Source organism: Contarinia nasturtii, unplaced genomic scaffold (genome assembly GCF_009176525.2).
Source record: "Contarinia nasturtii isolate CC-2019 unplaced genomic scaffold, AAFC_CNas_1.1 Cnas_scaffold_630, whole genome shotgun sequence".
In the NCBI taxonomy this organism is placed as follows: domain Eukaryota; kingdom Metazoa; phylum Arthropoda; class Insecta; order Diptera; family Cecidomyiidae; genus Contarinia; species Contarinia nasturtii.
Window position 1 is genome coordinate 2,991,749 of NW_022197981.1, and position 15,883 is coordinate 3,007,631.

At 33.5% G+C, this 15,883-nt stretch overlaps 2 protein-coding genes across 5 annotated transcripts in view; both read right to left on the reverse strand.

The window, feature by feature from the left end:
- Positions 1 to 2,401, reverse strand: part of LOC116340351 (protein unzipped) — a 44,637-nt gene extending 42,236 nt beyond the window's left edge. For 2 of the 3 annotated variants that reach the window (XM_031766816.1, XM_031766814.1), the window contains exon 1: positions 2,248 to 2,401. The gene's annotated coding sequence lies outside the window, so the exon portion shown is untranslated. Of the gene's footprint in view, positions 1 to 2,243 lie in introns of all 3 variants that reach the window. The other variant, XM_031766815.1, reaches the window with a different exon arrangement.
- Positions 2,402 to 3,834: 1,433 nt separating this feature from the next.
- On the reverse strand, positions 3,835 to 9,333 carry LOC116340140 (ankyrin repeat domain-containing protein 13D). 2 transcript variants are annotated; one of them, XM_031766410.1, is made up of 6 exons: positions 7,842 to 9,312; positions 6,402 to 6,705; positions 6,139 to 6,282; positions 5,703 to 6,064; positions 4,841 to 5,601; positions 3,835 to 4,581 (listed from the first exon to the last, which is right to left on the reverse strand). In XM_031766410.1, exons 1-6 carry the CDS (start codon positions 7,938 to 7,940, stop codon positions 4,308 to 4,310), a joined length of 1,944 nt encoding a protein of 647 aa, XP_031622270.1. In that variant the 5' UTR covers positions 7,941 to 9,312; the 3' UTR covers positions 3,835 to 4,307. The 2 variants fall into 2 exon arrangements, with proteins under 2 accessions (XP_031622270.1, XP_031622271.1); XM_031766411.1 differs by lacking the exon at positions 3,835 to 4,581 and adding an exon at positions 4,588 to 4,743 and having other exon boundaries at positions 7,842 to 9,333.
- Positions 9,334 to 15,883: the final 6,550 nt, after the last annotated feature.

The window sequence follows — 15,883 nt, forward strand, 5'->3', positions numbered from 1 at the left end:
TTCTCACCCCCTAAGAGTGAGCCTATTATATGCGCCACCCTGTATATGTACGATAAGTGAATGAACACGAAAGAACGAAAAATATATGAATGATGAAATGGTTAAAGGACACATAGAGTCAGACACAATGGAAACATAATCAGGAATGGAAAACAAGGATAAATGCAAAAAAAACAACAACAAAAAATACAGTGAAGAAAAAGAAATGAACAAACCGAAGAAAAAACACATACACACAATATTCAGTGAAATTGCACGTTTGCACACCGTTTAGGCTGTCGTGTGCAATATTTTCGTGTGCAAGAGCGAGGGAAAATCGTTTAACATGTCGCTGTTAGACGGTGTCCTGTGTATGCAATGCAGGAAAATAAGTCTTTGGATACTTTTTATCGATTTTCTAGGCACATTCAATCGAGGAAGAGCCCATACACACCGGGCGCGGATAGAAATGTATGTATAAGGATGCAATGATAGACACTTGATAAGGTGTAGTAGGTACAACCAGAGCAACGCACTAATAATGACGATGATATGATGGAACAAACAAACCATCCTCTCGTCTCTTATTGCTCGTTAAAGCAAAGTTCAAAAAATACGGCTCACAACGCATTATCCAAATTGGCATCGACCAAAACTGAATCAACTCACTGACTCGCGTATGTGGATGGATGTATGTATGTGTGTGTATATGTGCGATAAGTTATACGCACATGTTTTACGCCTCAATTCCATCATGAATTTTCACGAAGCTTTTCTATGCGCTTTGTTTTTCTTTTGATCTGATGTTGATTTTATGATTCAACCCAAGTACCGAGTCGCATAACCAACCCACCAACACACAAAACTGAATTTTAATTAACGAAAAACTTTGTCGCTTTTTGCATAAAATTCATTCACTGTCATTTTCATCGAAAATTATGTGTGTTTTTTCGTCGGCAGATAGAAAAACATGAACAATCGAAATATGTTTTCATTTCCCGAATCTCATTGTTTTGTTTTCGTCGATAGAACGATATGACAAATGAATTATTACGTTGTTCGTAATGTTATCCGCATCGCAATCGAGCTGAACCAGAGAGTGAATATATATTACACAATGGGAAAAACTATAGGGACGGAAACAACCACTCGCTCATACAATGACAGCCCCAGTCAGCTACTGCATGTATCTGTATGTATCGTTGTGTGTATGGGAACTTTGGTTGACAGTTGTCGAATTGTGTGCGAATACAAATAGCAAAACAAATAAAATGACACACAAAAAATAACACCGATGTTGCATTCATATTCTGCTGGATCCATTGTCGTTAAAGGCAAATTGACAACCACATTACATCGAAAATCATCGAAAATTCACGTAAAATTAAAATAACTAAAAGCACTTTTTCTCTACAAAAACCAAAAGAGAGTGACATGGAAGGAAACTCGGTCGAATTGTTGGTGCACAAAATCAAAATGTGAGGCTTCACAAAATATGTAGTAAAAATTCAAAACAGGAATTTTAAATTATTTTGCATTTTAGTGATTTGGATTATTTTTTTTCATGTGTTTACGTGGCTTAGGCCAAAGGTTTATATGAGAAACTTCACAGGTTTTTATATTTTTTTTTTGTTTTACACTTTGAGTTTGAGTAGTATTGTCCTTTGAGTAGAGAACGTTTTACGTCATATATATGCACTAATAACCGTTTACCGAAAAATGTGTGTGATTATCGATTTTCAATGAATCATCATCGATTTTCAAATCTCTTGAAAACATTCACGATTTTCCATTTTGATTTAATTCTATGAATTGTTCCAATCAAAATTCCAATCACACAAAATAAAATTGGCTTTTCTTTCAAACACTCGAAAAAAATTTGTTTCTTGCGATTTATAATTTGTTGGAAATTTCATGGAGAATTCGCGCGTCGTAATTTAACTAGAGCAATAGCAGTATACACACAATTGGTGAAAATTACGAAGGAAAAACACGTAACTCGTAACTATTCTGTCTATAAAGTTGCGTGTTTTTCCTTCGTAATTTTCACCGATTGTGATTACTGTTTTCACGGATGCTAGGCGGTTCCGTTGCAATTCTTTTCCGTTTATTTACTTTTCACCAACTTAAAAAAAAACAACTGGAAGGATTTTTATTTTTTGGATTGTTTGATAAATAACAATTTTCATTTCAATCGCGTAACAAATTCGTATCAAATTAAAAAAAAAAAAACGAAATTATCGTTAAAATTCGTCGTTGGTTACCTACATATATATATATCGACCGAAAACAAATTTCGCTCTTTCGTTTCGCTCGCTTGATGAACTACAAACCATTCGCATTGAACGCGTTATTCTAACTGATTTTAAATCCAAATAATGTGTTTGCGGACGTAAGACTTGTTTGCTGTTTTGTTATACTTCGGCGTTTGAGCCAAGAACACACCACGAGAGCGAGAGAACGAAAACACAATTTCGTTCATGTATATGACGACACTCCAATGAAAGAGAAACGAAGTGGATAGAGAGAAGGAGAGAGCACACAAACTTACACTGCTGAGCTAGTACTTGCTTGCAACGATACACAGAGAGAATATGCGCTGCTTTACAATCAAACAATAGTATGAATAAAAATCGAATTTATGTATTCCGTCAAAGCCCGTACGAATATGTTTGTAAACGTAGTGTATAGTACACAACACAAACCACTCACACAACGAAATTGCGCATACCCTCTCGCTCATCCGTGTACCATACTGAGCCACCAATACCATTGCAGACGCATTCGACTCGTGGATAAAAAGCTATTGGAAATGGTTTACTCGCGCGCGCCAATCAGACTTTATAAATGTATTGGTATGATGTTTTCTTTTTTCCATATCTGCCTTTCCCTCTCTGGCGCTCATTCCAAATGTGCTTTGCGATTCGAAGAAGATGCGAAAAAGAAGTCAAAGAATGAAAAAACAAGCAAAAAGAATTAAAGAATAGCACACCACCGCATAGAATTGAATCGAATCATAAAAATACGATTCTGATTGGAAAGTATGCGAAATGATGAAGAATGCGAAATAAATAGGTATCTTCGCAAAAACAAAAAATTGCCATTTTTCAAAGATCGAAAATCGAAAAGTTAGATATAAACAATTTTGAATCAATTCACAAATAATAAAAGTGAATAGTTAATCGTAAAACATGAAGAGTAAATCTTTAATTTTTAACGAATATCTAAGATCAGCTCCATGAATATCGCAGTTAAATTAAGTCATAAAAATAAAACATTAGCAAAGTAAAATTCGGTTTGAAGTACAATATTTTTAATTGAACCAATAAAAAATTGCAAAACCTCCAATTAAATCACATTTAAACGAATCCCAATTGAAGCATTTTGGGATCTATTTCGAACGCAAATTCATGAAACGCAATTTATTCGTCAATATGAGCATTCAGTTGAGATCATCACGAAAGATTTATCTTTTGAAAATGTTCAACCTAACGCCATCTGAATGTCGACCATGTCATCAATCCGAATCAAAACATTTAAAAATCAAACTTTTTTTTTTGCTTTTTTCTCGCATTTCTTTAATAAATGAAACATTGTTTATACATTTGTATATTTGTTAATTATACTTTTGCTTTTGTTTTTAGAAAATATTATTTTTGATTTTATTTTTTTTTAACTATTCGGAAAAATAAAGAACAAAAAAGGTATTCATATGTCTGGAAAGCACTGCCAAAAGATTATAATAAAATATCGTATAAATAATAAAATGTGTCTATTTATAATATGAAAAAAAAAACGAATTGCGTTTCATCGTAATTCGTTTCCGATTTTTCGGGCTGACATAGTTGGCTCTATGAATGTTTTTTTTTTTTTTTGAATAATGGTAGCCTTTTGAATGTGCTGCTTCTGGTTTTTCTTTTCATTTTTTCTTCATTAAATAAGTTATACAAAAAAAATTATGCATATATAATTTGTTTGTTTGTTTTCATGTCAGTTTTTGTTTATCTAGCATTTGCATTACTACCTAAGAACCCTTGAAATAGCTAAGTGTTATATAAGAATTTCTTTTCTTCACTAGTTGACATTTTTTTGCGTTTGTCTGTAGCCTAATTTTTGTATCACAAAGATATATGTATATATAATAAAGTTTGAAGGGATCTTTTTTCTTGTTTTTCATTTAAGGCAATTTAAATAGTACAAATAATGCTGTGTGTGTGTGTGTGGTGTGAATGTGTACATGCTTGCGTGTAAAAGTGTGTGTGTCTATGTGACGGATATGGTTCTTTTTTGCCACTGGATTTTCACATTTGGATGTGAATTTTTAAATCCTATTTCTCTTGTAGACTAAGTCGTAGCACTTCTTCTAGCATTTCTTGTTCACGTTTTAGTTCTTCTTGTAAAAGTTGTTGTTCTTGTTCACTGATTCGTAACGCTAATGCAAGATCGGTGTCAAGATTGTTGGCTGTGGGTCGGATGGCAGCATTGTGATGTGGTTGTTGATTTGGATTCAAGTCACCGTTACCGGTATTTGTGATGTCTGTTGTTGTTGTCGTCGTTGTTGCTGTTGGATAGTATGATCCATATAAGGATTCCTGCAGCACCCTAAAATAAAGCATCGCATTGCGAAAAACAAACAAGAATATAAAGCAAGGGTGTACTAGCAAAGTTGGTTTTTTTTTTCTCATTTCTCAAAAAAGGCGTTTTAATGGACTCTTTTTAAAGGGTTTTAATGGATCGAGACTACTTCTTCTACTAGCATTAGCACTGAGTAAGTGCAGAAAAAATGTATATAAAGAAACATTAATTAACGTCAAACTTGATTGGTTACAAATTTGTTAAACTTAATTTGGTTTAAATGTACCTTTGTAATTGAGCATCTTCGTCTGTTAAATTGGCCGGTGACATAGGTCGTTGAGCTTTTAATGCTTCCCAAATGTCCACTTGCTCGGATTCGGTGCCAGCTTCCAATAGACTCTGATTCAATGCATATTGCAATAAATCATCTTCATCTTCGAATGGTAATTGTCGACGATAATCGTTGCTCTTGTTGGTATAATGCGGAGGAATATCAAAACAACAATCATCGATGACACAACTCAAACGTTGACTGTCTTCTTCACGTAAATAAACGACATTTTTCACCGGCGTATCTAAGCCAAATACATTTCCAAATGTAACACATGCATTTAGTACATGAAACAATGGTATTTCAATTCGAACCGGGAATCCAGCCGGCAATTGCATTGTAATGAAATCCTTTAATTTCGATACATGTGGACTTGCCATGGTTGACATTAAATCCAAAATTGGAAGCACTTGTTCTTGCAATTTAATTGGAAATTCTTCGCTAAGCCATAAATTTGCTTTGAATCGTTGCACTTTCGTTGTGACTTTTTGAGGTTGACCAACATCACGACCATTCAAATCATCACCAGCGAAATACTCTTCGGGTGTTAGCGCTTTTGTTGGCACATCAATTTGTGTGCTTGTCGTCACTTCCGTTTCATCGCCAGCACGGTCTGCTGCTGACGATGCGTCTCGGAACAAAGTTTGGTCAATATTTGAACTCTCTTCTTCGGCCATGCCAAGGAAACTTTGTAATGGCGTACGTGAATTTCGAGACTGAAAATAAAAACATTTTTTTTAGATATTTCGAATCGAATGTTTGATCTTACCTGATTTGTAAGTCTGTTTAAGTAAAAAAATACAAAACGAAAACCTACCCGAGCTTGATTTTCATTCAAGTGTTCGTTACGAGTTCGAGTGACAAATTCTACATTGCTTGCTGCATATACTTTACAATCATAGCCATTGATTGTTTCGGTTTTATCACTGCGCCAACCCCATATGCCAGTCTTATTTCGTTCAAAACTTATTTTCTCCATGTCAATGCGATTCGTTGTGACCGGTGCATGTAAACGTGTTGTGACCGATTCTATTGTTGGCACAATTCCATTCAAATCACTAAGGCGACGTTGGCCATTCACATTCTCCGCGGCGTTCAAATTAAATTCAGCCGATTGCATTTGAAATTCGGTAAAATCTTGTGCATCATGATCAATTTCAATCATTGTCGCTGAATCGGCTGAAAAAAAAAATTAAGAAAAATTGTGTTCGTTATACCAAAGAAATGAAAGAAAAACCAGATCAAATACTTACCATCGCCTTTGAATAGATAAGTACGATTACCACGTTGCCATGTTGTATGATCAAATCCAAGAAGCGTTGTATCGATACGTACATTTGAACCGCGTTTATACACTTTGTATACGTCACTTGGGCACAATCGTGATACCAATGGAACTGTGAATGTAAATCAAAAACATTTAAATTATAATTACTTCATTTCCGGTTGATTTATCGCCATATATAGAAATTATAAGCAATGCAAACCATCTGCTTTTCAAACAAGTGTACATTACCCCATGAAGTAAATTCCCATTTCATTTCAACATAGAAATCCGGTGCATCGATCAGTCGTTGCAGCAATTGTGGTACATGAGTGACTCTTTGGATGTGTCGTTGTAAATCACGTACTTCCAATATTGCGGTTAATATGGCTGCATCACTAGTACAAACCGCCTCTTGAACCACCGACCATCCATCACACTCGGCATTTGCATTGCACTTAGCGGCCAATAAAACTTTAACCGACTGCAAGTGACATAGTCGAACAGCTAACATCAATGGTGTTCGTCCACGAGGATCCAATTTTTCAGCATCATGCTATTATATGGGCACAAAACAATTGCATTATACACAGTTTTTATTTATCGATTGTTTTTTCATACTAATTAAGCAAATTCAATTATACACAGAGACAGGCGATACCTAAAATTAGCAACGATAACAAGCAACCACAGAAAAGCGAGTATGCTTACACAAAGGTTGTGTGAATGTGTCTAATTGAATTTGGAATTTATATGGAAGTCATCAATACCAGTAAGTCAATTGAGTATTAAAAGTGGCTTTGCGTTTTTTTCTGTTGTTGGTCGCGGCCACCATATACAATATAATTGTACTTTTCATAAATAATTGGATTTATTCACATATGCCATTCTTGTTCGGTTAAATGTGTTATGCTCATGATCATATATTATCGAAAGAAGAGTGGAAAGCTGAATACAACTTTCCTCACCCCAAACTGTCTGTAATTTATGAATTTCGAGATGGTGGTGGTGGTGGTGGTGTCGGCAGTCACATAGCAACACAGTGTTTAGTTTCATATTACATTTTGCAAATAGGCGACAAAATCTATTATTTTTCTATTGTAACGATAATTTGCGCACAAAGTCAAAATCAATATAAACGTCCGTTCTTTCGTTTCGTTCGTCCGTTATTCATTATTTTTGAAATATCGAAGCGCATATATCTTCTATTTGAATTGCACTTCAACGTTATTGATTTTGAGAGTTTAGCTCATATTACGTATTCAAAGTACTTGGAATTGGAATCTGATTTTATGACACGAGTCGTTTGGAATTATCGACAGCCACAACAATGAAAAAGGTTTTACATTTAAATCATCATTTATTTAGAAAAATGCGCTCAAAATGTCAAATATAGATTCCATACATATTTAAATCATATGAAGTTTTGGGGTAAAGGAGAGAAATATTATTATAAAGAAGAAGAAAAAGTGATGTTCGTCTATCTAGCCAGAACCTAAACATTTTTTTTTTGTGTCGAACACTCTTATTTCACGTTATCTCTATATTTGTCTCTTTCATTCAACTTGATCTTGAATAATACACGTTATCACGTCATGAAAAATGTGTAATCAGACTATATAAACAAAACAGCTTTAATCTGACTTATGAGTATTCTGTTTATTTTCTACATTATGCAAAATGTCAACTTACTTGATTCGTTTTCAATAATTCCTGCAATTCCTTATGGTCATCGTTCCATACCGCCCAATGTAGCGGGTATTCGGATTGAATTTTTTCGATGGTTGTCATTGTGAGACTGTGTATCCTCTGTTTTTTTCTCTTTTAATCTGTTGACTTTTTTTTTATCAGCACCACCAGTTGAACTGATGCAAAAATTAATCAATTTTGTCTATCGTCGAAAATATGCCACGATGAATATTGCTTACTTCTTCTTTTACACTCACACACCTTCTCTCTCGCTCTCAATTTATCTCTTAGCAATTAAGTGAAATATATCGCAATGAGCTGTTAGTAGCATACGAAGTCATTTGCAAAATTGTAATGTTTGTTTAGAATTCAAGTTGTTGATTGGATCGTGCAACAAAATGTGATATTCTATGTGTTTAGAATATATTGTTCAAAATCAGTTGTGTTGTTCGCGGAATACGAATTTTCGTGATAATTTTTCGTGCACTTTAGTTTTCGTTACATGTATTTCTTTTTTCCTCTTCTCTCCTTCGAAAATCTAATTGAAAATATTATCGAGCGAACGCGAAAAAAAAACAGGCAGAGAGATTCGTAAATTGAGATATTCCAATGTGATGGTAGGCCAGTTGATTCAGGAAAAGCGATAAATATGCAATATGCAATGATTCAATGCTCAATTCTATTGATCTAACGCAACAATTCCCACGATTTTAAAAAGCACGGGCTACCCGACGTATATATTCGTAGTCACAAAGATACTTATATGATATCAAACTCACTGATTTTCTTCTTAAATATTTAATATCGATTCTCTTTATATTTTAACTGACGATGCTATTTAGAGGAGAACTGATTAAAAAAAAACTATACAACACTCAGCTTATTTTTGTACTCTACACCGTCAATTGTAAGTAGATGTTGAAATAAATAAATATAAATTTATTCGAAATTGAAGGTTTCAACAATACCGTTTCGTTGAAATTCAATTGCAATTTAACTTGTTGTTCTTTAAATTGGTTCTTGTTATAAATAAGCTAGATCATTTCGAAAATGAACGCAAAAACATCTTCTTTTTTTCTCTACATTCACAGATAATAAGCGCATGAAACCGTCTGTTGTTGGAAGATTTGATATAAAAAAAATGATGTTGTCGGAAAAATAAAAACTCACGACACACAAATTTATCGCAAATTCTATATGGAAGAAATTTTTTTTTATGCAAAAAACTACACACACACACAACGCTGTTTAATGACTAAGAAACGATTCGCAGAATTTTCAAAATTATTCTCAATCCATCGGCAAATAAAAAACGATGTTGAAACAATTATCGTTCGATGAATGGAACTGTCAATTTTCGAGTGCGGGACAAAACCGATCGTCAAATTAATCAAAACTAAAATGAAAATCGAACTTAAATGCGAGAGAGAAAGATATGAATACGTGTGTATATCGCGCACTGACAAATAAAATGTTATGATATTAATTGGACGTTATGTCAAACGCGATTTGTTGTCTACATTTCTGTATTGTCATGAATAATAAATTTCATTCCAATGCATACAATGAAATCTTACTAACACACTCACACAAGGCAATCCAAGCAATCAAATTCGATGTAAAACTAACAGATGGCGCTAATAGTTCACAATTTACATCATTGGAAATACCTTTTTTTTTGTTCAAATGTAAAATTAAATTTGTAAAAAAAGAAGTGAAACAATCTTTATGCGAAATTGTGCAATTTCAATTTCGCACATTTTATTTCATAAAAATTGTTGTTATGTTTATGTTTTTTTATTTGTAAACCTAGATGGAAATTGAAAAAAAAACCAACTGGATAGTTCATGCGTTGTAAATTTATGGAATTTCTCAACTTTTCGTGTATATTTTTTTTTAATCGTACGCATTTAAATAATTGCTTCATGGTAAATAATATCGTGAAGGTTTTTTTTTTTTTTGAAAAAGTTCCATTTCGTTGATTACATGGAAATAGCCAAGCTACAAACCTCTCACTTTCCAATGAGAAACTTGTTTCATGACCCCCGTATATAGGCATTTGGTTTATGTGTCAAATGCTCTTACATTTCGATGGTGGTTTGCGCAATAGTTTGTTGATGTAGGTTTGGAACTGTGTTCAACACCATTCATTTGCTACAAGATGACGTGCGGTGTCCGGAATCGTTTGAAGCGATTCGATTTCAAGTTTTGATTGTTTTTTTTTATCACTGTGTGCACTATTTACAATGCACAGTGCAATCAATATGTGTTATCCAATTGGAGGATTAAAAAATAATATGAAGCGGACGATTTTCTCCGTTGTATGTGACCAATAACGACAACATAAACCAAAACAATTTATTGTAACACATATATACATGTACATAATATTCAATGCTGCTGAAATTAGATGAAGCGATGCCAATTTACGTGCACTTCTTTCTATCTTCCTTCTATTTTGAAATTTATTCGCCTCTCAAGCGCAACCAAGCATAAACCATGAACAACATTAGCGATAGTGTCTGTGCATGTATACATTGATGTGTGGTTGTGCGCACGTTGGCAATGCAGCAATTGGCAAATGGAATGAAGAAGAATGAAAAGCGAATAAAAAAAAAACAAAAAATCATTTGGCGTTACAAACGACCAATAACACCAGAAACCCTATGCGAATGAGTAAGTAAACGAGCGAGAGCAAAAAAGAGACAAAGAGTTCCATGTTACAAGAGCTCGACAACGAACGATAAAAACGTTTTTGGTTTTTTTTGAATTCCAAGGTCAAACCATTAGTTCGCATAAATACCTGCACACAATTTGTGTGCGAAAACACACACAGTGAGTGAGTGAGTGAGAGAGAGAGAGAGAAGAGTTCGCTTCAATGGCATTCGTTCGTTTGTGATCACAATTTTACACAATTACTACACATATCATCATTATTTTTCAGGCAATATTCATTTTCTCAAGGAATTAAGTCCGAAATAAAGTTGTTATACCAAGAATAGGGATCACACCGACAATAACGACGTGATTCTTAGATTTTGATTAGACAACAATTTTATGTTTATAAAGCAGAAAATTTGTATAATCAATATCAGTTATTTTCCCAGAATGGAATAGTTATCACAATTAAAAGGCACCTGAAACACACAAACAAGAATGTGGACGAACCGAATTTAATGTGTTACAATGGAATGATGAACTTTTTCGATCGAACACAATTTGCAAACCGCTTAGCATCATAAACCAATTTAACTGTTTGAGGTCAAAGCAAAACGAACGACAATTTTCAATTCATCGCGCATCGTCTTAACATAAAAGGTTGAAGAAAATCGAATCAAAAAGTTCATTCATAACAAAAAAAAGTCAACTGTCGATACTCTTTCCATTCGCAAATATGTATACGGAAAGGTATGTTGTGTAGAATAACGAGAAAAGAAAATAATGAGCAAATGACCTTATTATAAAGAAATGTGTTGTGTGTGCGCATTGCCATTTTTTCTTTCTTTTGTTTTTGCCTTACAGCAATGAAAATCAAAGCGCGCATAAGACTTTTACGATGTGGGTCTGTGCGAATGTATGTTGTTGCCTTGTCACGAGATGCAATTCCATATACTATACATGCTCCGTTTCTTGTTGCAGCGGCTACTGCTGTTGAATGATTTGATGTTGTTTTTTTTTTCATCGTCTTCGGTTGAAAATGCAAAGAAAAGAACGTGAATTAGAGTGTCGGCGCAACATGCTAGCACATATATCGTAATGCGTTGCACGCCTTTCACGAATATGAGAGCAGAGAGATTGTATGTTGTTTGACGACCACGGGAAACGAAGTGAAAGAAACAAAAAACTATAAAAAAAAGAAAAGAAATGAAAAACGAAATCAAAACAAGAGAAAGAGAAAACAGCGGATATACACTCAGCGTGCGCGTTCGTCTCAATGTTTTTGTTGCGAAATGCTGTGCCATGAACTGGTGAAGTATGTGAGTAAGTATGTAGAATGCGGAGAGTGGGTTTTTGTTTCTCGGACATCAACGACGAAAGCGATGTGCTTACTGACGACGACGACGACGACGGCGACAACGATGATGATGTTAAAGAAGAACTTGAGAGAGAAAAAAAAAGGAAAAAAGAGTGGAGATCAATTGAAGTGATTATTGCGCATTATGTACATGATATTTGCGTCGTTGTTGTTGTATGGTTATGGTATTGATGCTCTCTGTCGCTACCGCGTTGTTGTCGTCATTATTGTGATACCTATTTATTGTGTTTCGTACACGTTGTGGTCTTAGGTTTCTTTTTTTTTCTTTCTCATCTTACATGACTTTGACCAGAGAACATATGCGCACACAGCTATGCGATGTTGTTGTTGTTGTTGCGTTCGCCTGTTTTTTATGGTTCTTTAACTTTTGCTTTTGCTTATTAATGTACTCATTGGGTTCATTTTTTTGTTTGGTCTCGCAATCCGCAATTGGAAGTTCAAGTCGTTTTTGTTTTCTGTTCACTCTTCTATCACTCTCCATCTCATTTCGTCTGATGTTTTGCTGCGGTCGTCGAACACTCTCTCATTACGTTTTGTTATTATATTAATACCATTGTATCATTAGGCTATTGGTTTTTACTGTCGTTTGGCTAACATTCGCTTCAGTACCACGATGATTTATTATTTATTTTCATCGTCAATTTTTGCAAAATGCGTCCATGTCTCTTTGTGTGTATGTTTGGTTTCTTCATTTGCTCTTCGCCTTGTCTAGCGAGCGCATAAAATGCGATATTAATTCCGATACAAAATCAACTTCTTTTCTCTTTTTTTTTTCTTCTCCCGATAGACGTAAACATAACTCTGGCTGAATGAATGATGATTACACCAGCCAGACAGCAAAACTATAACGTACACTCGTATGATGACAGAGCTTTGGTGAAGAACCATTGCTAATTTCAACCTCAATTTGCCAACATCTATTCAATCCAGATAACGATTTCTCTCTCTCTTTCTCTCACTCTCTTTCAATGTTTATTTGTTTGTTGCGCACTCTAACTTGAGGCATCCGTGTCATTAAGTGCAATTTAAATTGATTGTGCATACGGAAAATGTGAGCCAAATAAAGAATTTTTATTTTCGTTCACACTCACTCATGCGTGCGGAACATGTACATATAACATTTCATAGTCCAGCAGTACGAAGATCGAGAAAAAAAAGAGAGTTGAGATGGAACAAGTAAATCTATCTTATTTGAATAAATTGTAGTTTTAAACGCGAGTCAACAAATGAGAAATTTATTTCTGGAATGACCAATGCATTGGACGAAAGCGAATGAAAAAAGAAACAGAAGAATTACCAGCTATAATCATTGACAAATAACACAAATACATTCTTCGTTCACTCATAACAAGGTGCTGGCTGAATTCAAAGGCAAACCCAAAGAAATTGGTAAAAATAAAAAAAACAAATGGTCATATTTCATGTTCTCTTTAATGTATAATCATAATGTATAATTTAAAAAATACGAAAAAAAGATTCATTTCTCCAATTCTAATTTTAGATGGATAAATTGCAATTTATTAAAAATGTTCATTTTCATTGTTGTTTGCCTCTCATTTTGCTATAAGAGCATTGACATAGACTGAAATGGTTTGTTTTTTTCTTCATTTTTTTTTTGTTGTTTTTTTGTTCTATTTTGCTTTTGTTGAGAAATTGGTTTGAAATTAAAAATGTGTCGCTGTTTCCGTGCACACCTGAACGAAATTTTACTGATTTTTATGTTCTTCGTAAAGATGTTCCCGTGTTTCTTTATTGGATTCCCATTTTTTACATATCGCATTTTCCGGTGTTGATTTTTGTGGGATAAATTCGGGATTTTTGGTTTTGTTTAAGCATCTTTTGCCGTTTTTTTTTTATTAAATCATTTTCTTTGCAGTTCATTGTTATTTTTAATTTTTGTGATGATTTTTGTTGACTTTCACTATCATTCTAGTTCGATAATTTCTCTGTAATAATTTCGTAATATTATATCATTTGAGTGTATTTGTTTGTTCTTTTTTCGCATACTTTTTGTTACAACAAATTTTATAGATATTTCTCTTTTCATTTAGTAGATTTCTTTTTAAATAATTTTTAACGGATTGCATTTTCTTTTCTACTTTTTCCCATAATGTTGCCATTGTTTCATTTGTTTGTTTTGTAGTTAATTTCTCTCTTTTTTAAAAATATACTGAACATTCAACGATTCTTATTTTTCATACATTTTTTTTCAGGTGATTTTTTTGTTTGTTTGTAATGTTTGTGTATTAAATTATTTTCTTTTCTGTCTTGAACTATTTATAAGACGCGCAAAAATTATATACGAGTGGAAATGCTTAAATATATTGAAACACACACACGACATTTTGATTGTGTGATAATTCGCGTCGACTAGACGCATTTAAGCAATCGATAATTGCATTTTTCTCATGTCGCCGTCTGTCACATTTATATTCGGTACATAATTTTTTTTCTTTTGTATGTTACTTTCAATTTGAACGCGGCTCAAATTCGTTAGGTCTGTTTGTAATAGAAAAAAATGAGATGATGTAACACGAAACAAAAGAACGTATCGCGCGTTAGAATAATGCGACACTGTAAATTTGTAAGGGCATTTCACGGACCCTTCGGCTCGATCGAATGATACTTTTGTAAAGATCAACTATTTAATAGAATTTTCTGTATGAATAATTTGAGGTTTCTTTGCTCTTTCTCTCTATTTATTTCAATTAATATTTGTTTTTTTTTTTTACTTTCGCTTCATTTAAATATAAGTCCATCTTTAATAAATTATTTCCATAATGTTTCACTTTCGTTTAAATATGGAATTATGTATTTTAACAGTATTTATTTGAATCTTTGTGGTTGTTTTTTTTCTTATTATCATTCTAGTGGTCTTGTTTTCGATCATTCCTTTGAGTGTGTACATTACATTCGTTTGGTTCCTTTTCCGATTAAATGAAACAAAATACGTCGATCAGGTAAACTTTGGATTTGATGCAAAACAACCATTTAAAAACCATTTGAAGAAAACAAAACACATTTTCATATTTTTTTTTTTCCAAAATCAAAATAAATTCATTAACATAATTAAAAAAACCTTTTGTTTACGCATATAAATATCATTTTATGTATATATAATAAAAAAACGTCACGGTTTTGCGTCACAGCCGCATGCGCTGCGTAATTTGGTGAAAAATAAATGGGCGAAAGAAAAAAAATAAGGCTTCAATTACAAAATCTTTCAATTGATTTTTTTTGTTTCTTTCTTTCTTTTCGTTTCGTTCATGTTGGTGTATACACAGTTCTTCAAAAATACTATAGCATGGCCGGGCTATATACACCTCGCTCACATTCGCACAAATATTCGACATCATCCTTCTGCTCAATCGTAATCTTAAGTGATTCGAAAGAATAAGAAAAATCTCCAATCATTTTACCGAAATAACAACCAAAATTATTATAATAAACTATTCACACATCATTCAAACTTGCAAAACATTTCATTTGTCTGAAAATTTTTATGCCTCGTTTTGCCACTGATCCAAAAAAAAAATACCCAAAAATGCGATGCTGTAACTTCTTCGCTTTGCAACAGTCATTTAGCGTTCCGGTATTTCATAAATTAAATTTAATGGCATTTTCTTTGCAGCGAATGTACATTGAACCATTTTTATGTTATTGTATTTTTGCTTGCTTGTATGCGAAACTGAACAGAACAAAAAGATTTACCTTAACCGAAATTGTTTCGTTTTAACGCAATGGCTTAAATGTTATATTCCTAAAAAAGTACGATGAGAGTATATGTTTCGCTTGATTGGCGTTTTCACACTACGAAAAACGAATGGATCATGATAATAATAATAATTGATGATGTTTTTGGTTGTGATGATGATGCGACGAGAATATACTGTCAAAATGCTGTTGATCGATTCGATGATAGTTCGAAATATCGACCAATTTGGTTTTATGAATGAGGTGAATTATTTCATTGCCAAAAGGCCAATTCGCACATAATTCGCAAGCACTC